A 13,942-nucleotide genomic window follows, 5' to 3' on the forward strand; every position below is an offset into this window, starting at 1 on the left:
CATAAAGACATTCAGCAAACTCAGAAGAATGGAGGAACACAGTGATAACATCAACAAAGGGATCAAAAATATGAAAAAGAACCAATCAGAGCTGGAGAATACAATAACAGAAATGAAAAATACACTAGAGGGAACCCTAACCCTGTCAGTCCAGTTGTTAAGACTCCATGTTTCCACTGCAGGGGACAAGGGTTTAATCTCTGGTCAGGGAACTAAGATCCCACATGCCATGCAGTGCAACCAAAAAAAATAAAAAGAAAGAAAGAAAAGAAAAAGAAAAAAATCAATAAGGAAATATTGGCATTAAATGATACATAAGATCAGATAGACTTAATAGATGTATACAGGACTTTCCACCCCAAAACAGCAGATTCATATTCTTTTCAAGTGCACATGGAGCATTTTCCAGGATAGATTACATGCTAGGCAACAAAACCAGTCTCAATACATTTAAGGAGATTGAAATCATATCAAGCACCTTTTCTGACCATAATGATATGAGACTACAAATCAACTACAAGAGCAACACTGGAAAAAGACACAAATACATGGAGTCTAAACAACATGCTACTAAACAACCAATGTGTTATTGAAGAAAGAAAAGAAGAAATCAAAAAGTACCTTGAGAAAAATGAAAATGGAAACACAACAATCCAAAATCTATGGGACACAGCAAATGCAGTTCTAAGAGGGAAGTGTATAGCAATACAGACCTACCGCAGGAAACAGGAAAAATCTCAAATAAACAACCTAACTTTATACCTAAAGTAACTAGAAAAAGAACAAAGTCCAGAGGTAGTAGAAGGAAGAAAATAATAAAGATCAGAGTGAAAATAAGTGAAATAGAGGCTAAAGAAACAATAGAAAATATCAGTGAAACTAAAAGCTGGTTCTTTGAAAAGATAAACAAATTCTATAAACCTTTAACCAAACACATCAAGAAAAAGGAGAGGGCCCAAAAAAATCAGAAATGAGAGAGGAGAAGTTACAACCAACACCAAACACCAAATTATCATAAGAGTTTACAATGAAAAATTATATACCAACAAATTGGACAACCTAGAAGAAATGGATAAATTCCTACAAGTGTAAAATCTCCTAAGACTGAATCAGGAAGAACAAGAAAATCTGAAGAGACCAATTACTAGTCATGAAATCGAATCAGAAAAAAAAAAAAAAAAAAAACACCCAACAAACAAAAGTCCAAGACCAAATGTCTTCACAGGTCAATTCTACCAAGCATTTAAAGAAACTTAGTACCTGCTTCTGAAACTATTCCAAAATATTGAAGAGGAAGGAATGCTTCTAAACTCATTCTACTAGGCCAGAATTACCCTGATACCAAAACCAGACAAAGGCACTACAAAAAAAATTAATCACAGGCCAATAACCTTGATGATCATAGATGCAAAAATCCTCAACAAAAATCCTCAACAAAATATTAGCAGACCTAATTTAACAATACATTAAAAGGACCATGCACCATAATTAAGTGGGATTGATTTCCACAAATCAATCAATGTGTTACACCACATTAACAAAAGGAAGAATAAAAATCATATATCATCTCCATAGATGCAGAAATAACTTTTGACAAAATTCAACATCTATTTATGATATGAACTCTCAACAAAGTGGGCATAGAGGGAAAATATCTCAACATAATAAAGTCCATATATGACAAACCCACAGTTAACCTCACACTCAATGGTGAAAAGCTGAAAACATTTCCTCTAAGATCAGAAACAAGACAAGGATGCCTACTGCTGCCACTTTTATTCAACATATTATTGGAAGTCTTAGTCACAGCAATCAGACAAGACAAAAAGAAAAGAAAACAAATCCAAATTGGAAAGAAAGAAAGAAAACTGTCATGGTTTGCATATGACATGATACTATATATAGAAAACCCTATAGATGCCACCAAAAAAAAATTTAGAATAAATGAATTGAGTAAAGTTGCAGAATACAAAATTAATACACGGAGATCAGCTCAGTGCTTTGTGACCGCCTGGAGGGGTGGGATGGGGAGGGTGGGAGGGAGGGAGATGCAAGAGGGAGGAGATATGGGCACGTATGTGTATGTATAGCTGATTCACTTTGTTATAAAGCAGAAGCTAACACACCACTGTAAAACAATTATACTCCAATAAAGATGTTAAAAAAAATCTATAATGTTTCTATACACTAATAATGATCTACCGGAAAGAGAAATTAAGAAAACAATCCCATTTACATTACATCAAAAAGAATAAAATATGTAGGAATAAATCTAATCAAAGTGGTGAAAGACCTGTACTCTGAAAACTATAAGACATTGATGAAAGAAACTGAAGATGACACAAATAAATGGAAAGATATACTGTGTTCATGGACTGGAAGAATTAATATTATTAAAATGTCCATACTGAAAGTGAGGGGATGGAAAAAGATATTCCATGGAAATGAAAATCAAAAGAAAGCTGGAGTAGCAATTCTCATATCAGACAAAACAGACTTCACTCTTCACTCTTCACTTTGACTTCACTCAAAATAGACAAATCAACAGAATTAAAAATGAAAAAGAAGTAATAACTGACACTGCAGAAATACAAAGGATCATGAGAGATTACTACAAGCGACTATATGCCAATAAAATGGACAACCTGAAAGAAATGGACAAATTCTTAGAAAAGCACAACCTTCCAAGACTGAACCAGGAAGAAATAGAAAATATAAACAGAACAATCACAAACACTGAAATTGAAACTGTGATTAAAAATCTTCCAAAAAACAAAAGCCCAGAACCAGATGGATTCACAGGCAAATTCTATCAAACATTTAGAGAAGAGCTAACACCTATCCTTCTCAAACTCTTCCAAAATATAGCAGAGGGAGGAACACTCCCAAACTCATTCTACAAGGCCACCATCACCCTGATACCAAAACCAGACAAAGATGTCAGAAAAAAAGGAAACTACAGGCCAGTATCACTGATGAACATAAATGCAAAATTCCTCAACAAAATACTAGCAAACAGAATCCAACAGCACATTAAAAGGATCATACAGCATGATCAAGTGGGGTTTATTGCAGGACTTCAAGGATTCATCAATATATGCAAATCAATCAATATGATAAACCATATTAACAAATTGAAGGATAAAAACCATATGATAATCTCAATAAATGCAGAAAAAGCTTTGGACAAAATTAAACACCCATTTATGATAAAAACTCTCCAGAAAGTAGGCATAGAGGGAACTTACCTCAACATAATAAAGGCCATATATGACAAACCCACAGCCAACATCGTTCTCAATGGTGAAAAACTGAAACCATTTCCTCTAAGATAGGAAAAGAAAAGGTTGTCCACTCTCGCCACTATTATTCAACATAGTTTTGGAAGTTTTAGCCACAGCAATCAGAGAAGAAAAAGAAATAAAAGGAATCCAAATCAGAAAAGAAGAAGTAAATCTGTCACTCTTTGCAGATGACATGATACTATACATAAAGAATCCTAAAGATGCTACCAGAAAACTACTAGAGCTAATCAATCAATTTGGTAGAGTAGCAGGATACAAAATTAAAGAGGGGTGGGATAGAGAGGCTGGGAGGGAGACACAAGAGGGAGGAGATATGGGGATATATATATATGTATAGCTGATTCACTTTGTTATAAAGCAGAAACTAACAACCATTGTAAAGCAATTATACTCCAATAAAGATGTTAAAGAAACATACAATAAAACAAAAAAACACTTCTATATGACTGTGACTCATAATTGACTGGAAAACCAAGTCCTAAAGCGATTTGCCAAAAGTTAGCTGGAATCTGTGTGTAGAAGACAACTTTGAAGCATGTCATTGTATCATTCTGCTCCAAGTTTTTAAATTATTCTCCATACTTTATAGTGATATCTTATGTATAACTATAGAGAGAACATGGTTCCAATCCCATGATTGCTAATAACCAACTATGATTTCAAGCATGTTTCTAAGGCTCAGTTTACTCATCTGTAAAATGGATTTAATTTGCAGCATTGTTAGGAAGATTAATTAAGATAAGCTCCTAGTATTTTGCTTAACCCATAGTTGAGTTCAGTAGATGTGAGCTATATTAGTTTCCCATTCCTGCTGTCACAAATGACCTCAAATTTAGTGGTGTAAAACAAAAATGTATTATTATAAAGTGCTATAAGTCAGAAGTCTGACACAGGTCTAAAATCAAGGATTTACTCTCACTGGGTTAAAATCAAGGTATGGAGTTGCATTTCTATGCACTAGCAATGAGCAATCTGAAAAAGAAATTAGAAGGAAAATTATATTTCCAACAGCATCAAAAGGAATAAAAAACTTAGGAATAAACATAACCAAGGAGGCAAAAGACTTGCACACTGATAAACTGCAAAACATTGCCAAAAGAAACTAAGGAAGACATATGTAAATGGAAAGGCATCCCATGTTTATGGATTGGAAGATTTAATGTTGTTATGATAACAATATTGTTCAAAGCAATCTACAGATTCAATGCAATCTCTATAAAAATCTCAGCGATGAAAAAAAAAAAAATCTCAGTGATGTTTTTTGCAAAATGGATCATAGACCTAAACATCAGAGCTAAAATGATAAAACTCTTAGAAGAACACATAAAGGAAAATCTTCACGACATTGGATTTGGCACTGATTTCTTGGTGATGACACCAAAAGCACAGATAACAAAAGGAAAAATAGGTAAAATGAACTTTACAAAAATTAAAAACTTTAATTTCAAGAGAATGAAAAGAGTGAAAAGGCAACCCACAGAATGGGAGAATATTTTCAAATCATATATCTAATGAGGGATTAATATCCAGAATTTATAAAGAACTCCTACAACTTAAAAAAAAAAACAGAAAATGAATATTGGGGAGAGATTGCAATCCTTGTACGTTGCTTGTGGGAATGTTAAGTGGTTCAGCCACAGTGGAAAACAGTAAAGAGGTTACTCAAAAAACATAGAATTACCATATGATTCAGTAATTCCACATCTAGGTACATAAACACACACACACACACACACACACACACAAATTGAAAGCAGGGATTGAACAGAAGATGTATGTACACCAATGTTGATAGCAGCATGTCGCAATAACCAAAAGGTGGAAATAACCCAAAATATCCATCAATGATGAATGAACAAACAAAATGCATTATATACATACAAAGGAATATTATTAAATCTTTAAAAGAACTAAATTCTGATACATGCTACGACATGGATGAACCTGGAAAACATTATACAATGAAAAAAGCCAGACCCTAAAGGACAAATAATATACAATTCCACTTCTTTATACAAGGTACCCAGAATAGTCAAATTCATATAGACAGAAAATAGAATAGAGGTTACCAGGGGCTCAGGGCAGGGGGGTTTGGGGAGTTATTGTTTAATGTGTCCAGAGTTTCCATCTGAGATGATGAAAAAGTTCTAGAGAGGGGTAGAGGCAATGGTTGCACCACAATGTGAATATACTTCATGCTACTGAATTGTACACTAAAAATGGATAAAATGGTAAATTTATGTTATATATATTTTACCCAAATTTTGAAAAATCAGGGTGTTGGCAAGACTGTGTTCCTTTCTGGAAACTTTCCATTAGAGTTAAAGATACCCATTCTTGATGAACACTGATATCACTTTCAGTACTCTGAGATTTCCTGCAGCACCAGCCTGAGCGTTCACAGTGCCAGGGACTAGGTTTATAATAGCCCTACTTGGGGACTAGTTTTATCCCTTTTAAGAAATTATAAATAACTTGCAGCCAGGACTGTGTCTTTCATTATGTGCCTCTCCCCTCCCCACCATCCAGGGTCTACACAGAACAGGTATCCAACAGATACAGTTGGATTGAACAGAGGAAGGCGGAAGTATTGAAGGAAAAGTTGGTGGGTTCTCTGAGCCCCAGATCCAGGGAGGGGAAGTGAGCGGCTGGAGCCCAGGCTGATAATGATCCCCAGGAAGGAGGTCAGAAGGAAGGAGGAAGTTCTGGGCACAGTAGGCAAGCCAGATGTTCCCTTTGTTGCATGGTCCTGAGGCTGCCTGAATGACCAGTAACCCAGATAATATAGGGCTGGACCTAAAACTTCCTGTTGAGAAAAGATGAGCTTTCCAGAGCCTCTTTCCAGCCCCCAGCTCATGCCTCCTCACTTTAGATTTGGATAAAATCGGCTCTAGGAGATGTCCTGGTCAAGAGGGGTGAGGAAGAAAATCCAGGAACGGCCAAAGGGAGATGAAGCCACACAGCAGCTGCCCTACCCTCTTTGCTGCCATCCTGCCTCACCTGTGGGGTCAGGATGCCAGGCCAGCCATCTGCCTGCCAGGCTCTCATATCCAAGAGTGAGGCTATTATAGGGCTCTGCTTTCAAGTGGCCCTTTTATAAAGTGCTCAAATGATGGTCATGGTGAGACAAATGAATACCAGTGAGAAAGGCATCTGCTTTGCCAAGGAAATCAAGTTTATTAGGAGGTTACAAGGGAAAGCTCATGGCACGTGGGAGGGTTCTCTGGGCTAGCTAAGAAGAAATGGTCTCCAGCGAAGGAAAAGGTAGGCAGGGAATTATCTGGAGTAGGTTGGGTGAGTTTCTTGACCACCTCCCTGGGGCAGCTCCAGCCATGCAATTGTGTTTTCTGGCCCATTTGGTGGAATGAACCAGGGCCAGGTCAAAGCTCTGGAACACTGGGCCCTGCCTCCTTGCTCTTCTGGCAACCACTGGACTCTAGCACACGTAGGAGTTGCAGGGCCCGCAGTTGGGGCGGGGGACACAGGTAGAGAAGCGGGTAGCAGGAGCACAGGGGGTGCAGGCACTGGAGACACAGGGCATGATGGTCTTGACACATGCATTGCTCGTGGCGCAGGGGTTGCAGGGCAGCCTGGAGAAAAAGAATGATATGGAAAGCGAATTGAGGGCGGCTTGTAATATACACCAGAGAGACCTCAAGAGTGGACTGCTCTCTGGGACTTGGCCTGACCTGTAACAGAGAAGGTCACAGGCTCACCTGCTGCGAAGCTCACTATCAATGCTAATGGTCTCCCTGTCATATCATGTCAAAAGTGCCGGACAGAGGCTCAGAAACTCCGGTGTCAGCGCCCAGCAACGTCCATTCCTAGCTGGTGACCTTAGAGAAGTCGCTTACCTTCTCCAGGCCCCAGTCCCTTCACCTACAGAATGAAGAGAACACTCATCCTGCCTGCCTGATGGTAACAGGGCAGATAAGGTAGCATGTGGAAATGTAACTTCTACACAATACGGTATTGTTAAGATGTAAGAAATATCACTGATCACATATCAGTGTCATCAGAGTAGAATGCGAAGAGTTGACTGTGCAATTTCAGTTTGCACATCACACAATTCCTGCCATTTTATGTTTTAATGATGGCCACATTGTTTTCTGAGTTCCGTCTGAGCATGTCTGGTGTGAAGGCATAATTTCCTCTCCAAGGTATGCAATCTTTGCCTGGAGTCCAACTGAGAAGTGCGCCTATATGTGCATAGCTTCGCCAAACACCGGCAGCTGAGTACTCACTTGCAGTCCTCGCTCTCCAGCAGCCCCCGGTATGTGTTGATTTCACCCTCCAGCCGGGCCCGGACATCCAGCAGCACCCGGTACTCCTGGTTCTGCCGCTCCAGGTCCCTCCTGATCTCCGCCAGCTGGGCCTCCACCTTGCCGATCAGGCACTGCACCTGGGTCAGCTGGGAGCTGTAGCGGGCCTCTATCTCCGTCAGGGTGTTCTCCAGAGAGTCTCTCTGTCGTGGGGAAGGGAAGGAAGGTCACAGAGCTGCTCCTGAAAGGGCTTCTCCACAGGATCCAAAGAAGTCACAAGCTCCAAGAGTTAAGGAGAGGAGGACCCAAAGGCCAGCCCGGTGCCTCTGACTCCCCGATCTCCCCTTCTCACCAGGAGTCTGAACGATACCCACCAGGTTGTGCTGGGCCTGCAGCTCCACCTCCAGGGCATGGACCGTGCGTCTCAGCTCAGTGATCTCCAGCTGGTAGGACTGCAGCTGCTCCGAGCTGGACACCACCTGCCCATTCAGCTCCTCGGTCTGAAACACCAAAGGGGAGAAGGCAGGATCAGACCCTGTCTGAAGGGCCCTGAGGGGCCGAGGGGCCTGAGCGGCCACGTGCCGAGATGCCCACCTGCCTGGTGAACCATTCCTCCACGTCCCTGCGGTTGCTCTCCACCAGGGCCTCGTACTGACACCTGGTCTCGTTGAGCACGCGGTTCAGGTCCTCGGTGGGGGCGGCGTCCACCTCCACGTTGAGGCGGTCTCCAAGCTGGCTCCGCAGGGAGTTGACTTCCTGTGGATGCAGAAAACGCAAGAGTGACTATCCTCAATAAAAAGTGGACCCAAAGAAATGGCACTGCTTGTCAAAGTCCTGTTTGTCTATTTCCTCGGAAAAGAAACTTTTAGTGGAGCGGCTATGACAACAGAAGGCCAAGTGGTCTGCGTTCCATGTGTTCAGCTCCTTCCCACCATGACTGTGTCATGACAGTTGGGTTCAAAAACAATTCCCAAGGATTTGCTTGGGGGCCACCCAAGGATGGATGAATGCCTAACTTGCCCAGTTTGCAGATTGGCTGCAGATGACCTCATAAGAAAAAGAATTGGTTCTATGAGTTCAGATTGTATATCACAGCATTTTTGCCATCAAGTAAGATCTTGTCATGGCCCCTCCCAGGAGAGAGAAGGAACCCCAGATCATTCGTCATCAAGACTTTGAAAAAGTGGAGACTCCAGTTCACCAGGATTGATATTTTGGCTTTGAGGGCAAAGAGAAATGGCTTTGCATGGCATGATCAGAGCAATGCTGGGACTCCTCCTACAAATCAGTAACCAATCACAAGCCCCTGGAGGTGCCCTGGGAAACTCAAGTGAGGCACCAGTTCTGAGCGAAAGACAGCTTATCTGGGAACATGGGTAGGTTTCATCTCTCAATGTTTTCTTTTATCCTGAAGTTTTGGTGTTTTGGAAGGAAATTTACAAGATTCTTATTCCTGATTCTGCCATCCCAAATCACTAAAGCCACCCTCAGCCTGAGGCTGAGTCAGGTCTCTTCATTTCTCATTTCTGGTCTCACCTCCTCGTGGTTGCTCTTGAGGCAGGTCAGCTCCTCCTTCAGGGACTCCACCTGGACCTCCAGGTCAGACTTGCACAGGGTCAGCTCGTCCAGGATCCTACGCAGGCCATTTATGTCCGACTCCACCAGCTGCCGCAAGCCCAGCTCCATCTCATACCTGCACGAGGACAGGGTCAGAGAGGTAACTGGTAGACCTTGAAGACTGACAAGAATGATCTCGGATAACCCCATTCACCGCTTCTTCCCTCTTTCGGCAATGAGTGGACCCAAGAGGCAGAGGGTTCTGGAGGCTCAGTCAAGACCCAATATTGATTCAAAAATTGATTTGAGTCCTCATCCACTTTTGTGACTTCTTTCTTGGTTCCCCCCAATCCTCTGCAGAATCCTTCACAACTGATGGATTGAACTGCTGTTCGGTAAGCTATGGAAATCCCTTTTCTTTTACTAGAGATTGAACAAAAGGAGCAGACCCGTGTAAACTCTGAACAACTCACTTGGTCCTGAAGTCATCTGCGGCCAGCTTGGCATTGTCAATCTGCACTACCAGCCTAGTGTTCTCTGCCTTGGTGCAAAGGATCTGGGGAATGAGAGGTTGCGAAGTGAGGATTGAAAATAAATATGAAACCATCGACTTCTTTAAAAATGCTTAAAAAGCCATTTTGAAGGTAAAAGGAGGAAGAAAGAATCACGATGGCATAGATGCAAGAAACATAGCTCTCTCCCACAGATTGAGAATCCTAGCAAACTTCCCCTGCTTAGAGATGACAACAAGGCCCCTCACCTTCTGCTGGAGCTCCTCGATGGTCCGGAAGTAGGACTGGTAGTTGGGGCACACAAGGGGGTCTTGTTGCTGGCTCCGCTCCCGGATGCGGCACTCCAGCTCGGCGTTCTCCCGCTCCAGCTGGCGCACCTTCTCCAGGTAGCTGGCCAGACGGCCGTTCAGGAACTGCATGGTCTCCTTCTCGTTGCCGTTGAAGGAGCCCTCGCAGGACCAGCTGCTGTTGCCCACGTTGGCGGGGATGTTGCAGGCCCCGGGCAGGGTGGAGCCGTGGCAGCTGGGGGGCAGGCAGGGCCGGGAGAAGCAGCTAGAGCGGCAGCTCAGGCTGGGCAGAGAGCAGCTGTAAGGCATGGTGATGGAGGGAGTGAGGTGACCGGCTGAAGACAGAGTCCAAGTTCTGCAAGGAGGTTTGGAGTCTTCTGCATCTGGGGAGCATTTATACCCCATCCCCAGAGGGTGTGGACACAGTACGTAATGTCTTTTTTCTTTTTACTTCGTCACTGCTTTTCAAATGCCCTTCCCTTCAATCTGTTATTGGCCTTCCTCAGAAGAGTCCCTTGTCCCATAAATTTTTTTACTTGGCTTCTTGTTAAGTCAGGACTCCTCTTCAGGCTAGGCACCCCTGAAATCAGAGTCCTGTGGTAGACCTTCAAAGAGGCCACACGGTCTAGCCCAAGTATCTGCCCTTGTTAATTGGGAGTCAGTCCATCTAATGACATTCTTCTGTGGCACATGATCTGGTAAAACCATAATCAGACTCATCTCCTGACACACCTGGCATTTCCAGGGAGGGACGAAGATTGAATCAAGGAACAAGTTGCATTAAGGGGCAGCAGTAACCTCCCTTTCCATCCGCTTTGAGAGAAGAATCCTTCAATGATTTAGCACCCCAAGCCTTGAAGACTTGAGCTGGATAAGGATTGACTTGGGGGCCATGGCCAAGAAGGATGGACAGCTGTTTGTGTAATGTTACCTGCCTATCACTAAAAACGACTGTAATGGGAAAAGAATGTAAAATAAGAGTGGATATATGTGTATATATAACATATATGTGTATGTATATGTATGAGAGTCACTTTGATGTAGAGCAGAAACTAACACAACATTGTATATCAACTATACTCCAATAAAAACTAATTTTAAAAATAAATAAAAATTTTTAAAAAGGACTGTAGAGGAATTTTAAAGATAGAGGCTTTGATAATTAGTTTGAGAACAAGGAAGATTCTGAAAGAAGAGATCATTTAGAAAGAAGGCTGAAAAAATGCAAGCTGAGAGATCCAGACAAATGCATTGAAACTATCTAAGGAACGTATCTGGAGGCAGGTGTGAGAAAGGAATAAGGCAGTGCTTGCCAAACTTTTCCAATGAGGTATCCGTAGCATTAGAACAAAGTGAGCGGTAATTGGAAAAGTCAGGAGATAGCCCAAAGGAGCCTCCTCAAGCATGAAAACATCGTGTTGGCTTTAACATAAGATGTTTTAAAATTCCCAGTTAGACTTTCTAACGTTTTGCCCAATCCCCAAGTATAATCGACACACCAGGAAGATGTCCCGTATCCTCTCCTAGGCTCCCACCATCAGCCTTACTGTGTTACATGCAATCTAGTTTAAGAACCAAAGGTTGAAAAATACCAAGGGGTGGGGCGGGGTGGTGGTCATGCCATTGAATCCAAGGACCTGGGCACCCTGGAGAGAAAATGAGGGGACACAGCTTAGGCAGGGGATTTTGCAAGACAAGCTTGGAGTCATTTACGGTTGATTTGGGAGGTGAAGGAAGGCACCAGAAGGTCTGAGGAAAGGGTGACCAAAGTTCTGAACATACAGAAGTTGCATCATTACAGGCACCACTAGGTACCACCTGCACCCTGGGGAGCAGCACCCCGAACTCCGCTGCGGCTTTGGCTCCTGCCATAGGCAGTTTTATTGACAACTTATTGGAGTCCTTCTCCCCATCAAGCTTTCATGATAGTGTTCACGTGGTGCTCTGTTTAAGTCTCGGATGAAAGGTCCTTCATCCACCCTCTCCAACACCATTATCGCTGCTTATCATAACGCCATTCAGACCAAAAGCTGCAGACTTATAATAAAATCAAAATCTCTTTGTTTTCCTCCAAGGCAGTTAAAGGGGGAGAAATAGGTGGGCAGGCATCACTGAGATTTCCCGGAGAAAGGACACGAGGCTAGGAGCTCCTGTCTCACTCATCCGGGCTTGGGACAGATGGAAAACCCTGTGAATCAGACCGATGGGCATTCGCTCCTAGGGAACAGCACAGGCCTCCTGCTTCCCAACTCTTGTCAGCCTGCTCCAAAGCATTGGCTTTGCAGCAAGTCGCTGTTTCCACAGTCCTGCCTTCCTCCCCACCAGGGAGCACAGACTATATACCAGCAGCGTCCTCCAAGCTCTGTGGTCTTATCTACTGATTGGCCAGTGTAGCATCATGGAGGCTTTAAGCAAAGGAGAATGTTTAGGTTCTAAGTATGAGAAGATTCAAGGATTGGGTCGACAAAAAAGCAAAAAGAGGCTTTGCATACAATGCAGAGAGAGCAGAGAAATGGGGAGAGATGGAAACAGGGAGAGGTGTGTTTAATAAGAGAGATAAGGATACGAAGAAGAGGCAAGGAGGAAACCTGGAAGGAATCCTCAGAACCACACCAAGCCATGCTGATCAGACAAAGCTAGCCCATCTTCAAGTGAGGGAACCTGCAGCGTGGAAAACTGAGAAGTAGCCAAGACAACCTGAATAGATGCACAGAAGAGTGGTTCACCCTGCTGAGTGTCCTGCAAGATGTAAATGAAGACTCAGAAAAGATCTACAGACATGGGACCACAGCTTCTGAGGCCTCAGACAGAAATGACATTGTTCCAAGATGTGCAGACCAGAGCATTGCCTCCACAATCCAGTCTGAGATTTGTTCGTGGCTGAGAAATGCACTGCTGTCTACACCTGCGCTACAAAATGTCAAAAAGGGGCACTGCTACCTGTTCCTGAATGATAAGAGTGTGGGGAGGAGAAAGGAAGAAAGGAACAAGGGTAGTCTGGCCAGCACGGCTTCAGGTCACGGCCAATTGGCAACCACACAGAAGACGCAGCAAAGAACAGGTTACACCTGTCACCTGCTGGCTTCTCCTGGAGAGTCCTTTTTTCCCTGCAGAAGGTGAATGGCCCAAGAATTCAGGAGCAAGAGAGCAGATGAAATGGCTGGTAAGTAAACAGAATGCTACCATCCCTTGTAAATCTAGCTTCTCTCTTGCAATGTTTTCAAAATATCAATAGGCTTGAGTCAACTTGCTTCTTGAATTAGTGGAGAAGATGGGACCATGGGGTTATAAGGTCTCCATGGCCTCACACATATTAGGAGTAGACTTCATGTACTCTCTTGATTTCTTAATTGAAATACTTGCAAATTTGATTCATTCAGAGAGAAATTGAGCAGACAAGGGACTATCAAATCCACTTTTCAGTTTTTTCAAAATACATCTAATGAGCAACTTCTCCATGCTGGGCATGGGACAAAATTGAAACAGAAGAATCACAGTTCCCTTAGTAGATTATATGTTTATGAACAACTCAGGCTAAAATGGGTCTCCAAAATATATGAGAAATAACAAGAAGATAAAGAAGTGAGATATTTAAAAGGTGTGAGATGGACGTTTGGAAATATGTTTGTATTTAATGTAATTAGAAAACTGTATATATGACATTAAGGGCAGCAATCATTTGTTGAATTTCTACCAAGCGCCTGGCATAGTTCCAGGACAGCAGGATGGGGGGATGGGGGCTGGGGGTGGGTGGGGAGGGGGATACTGGTGGGGGAGAGGAAGATGACATGCTCTCAGTCCTGCTGAGCAGACAGCCTTGTGGACTAACTCTAACGCAAAGTAATATAATTGAGCCCTTCACCTCCCCTCTGAAGAAAAATAATTCCTTCCTTCCCCCCTCCCACTTTTCCCACACCCATCCCTGCCCCAAACTCCAGTCAGGCCATTTCAACCCAGTTCATGATTCTCAGCCAGGAGGTGAGGGATGAATGAGGCCATTTCAGATTATCTCCCTGTCC

General features: G+C 42.9%; 1 protein-coding gene across 1 annotated transcript in view; it reads right to left on the minus strand.

Moving 5' to 3' along the window:
• The window catches only part of LOC309650788 (keratin, type I cuticular Ha3-I-like), a 27,427-nt gene continuing 13,485 nt past the window's right edge, over positions 1-13,942 (minus strand). The window contains exons 2-8 of the mRNA XM_082442543.1: positions 9,885-13,083; positions 9,598-9,680; positions 9,104-9,260; positions 8,162-8,323; positions 7,942-8,067; positions 7,550-7,770; positions 1-6,895 (exon numbers count right to left, since the gene is read on the minus strand). Of these exons, the coding sequence (XP_082298669.1) occupies positions 6,742-6,895; positions 7,550-7,770; positions 7,942-8,067; positions 8,162-8,323; positions 9,104-9,260; positions 9,598-9,680; positions 9,885-10,328 (1,347 nt within the window). The 5' untranslated portion in view covers positions 10,329-13,083 and the 3' untranslated portion in view covers positions 1-6,741. The remainder of the gene's footprint in view (positions 6,896-7,549; positions 7,771-7,941; positions 8,068-8,161; positions 8,324-9,103; positions 9,261-9,597; positions 9,681-9,884; positions 13,084-13,942) is intronic.

The sequence above is a fragment of the Balaenoptera physalus genome (assembly GCF_965194825.1).
Source record: "Balaenoptera physalus genome assembly, chromosome: 20".
In the NCBI taxonomy this organism is placed as follows: Eukaryota; Metazoa; Chordata; class Mammalia; order Artiodactyla; family Balaenopteridae; genus Balaenoptera; species Balaenoptera physalus.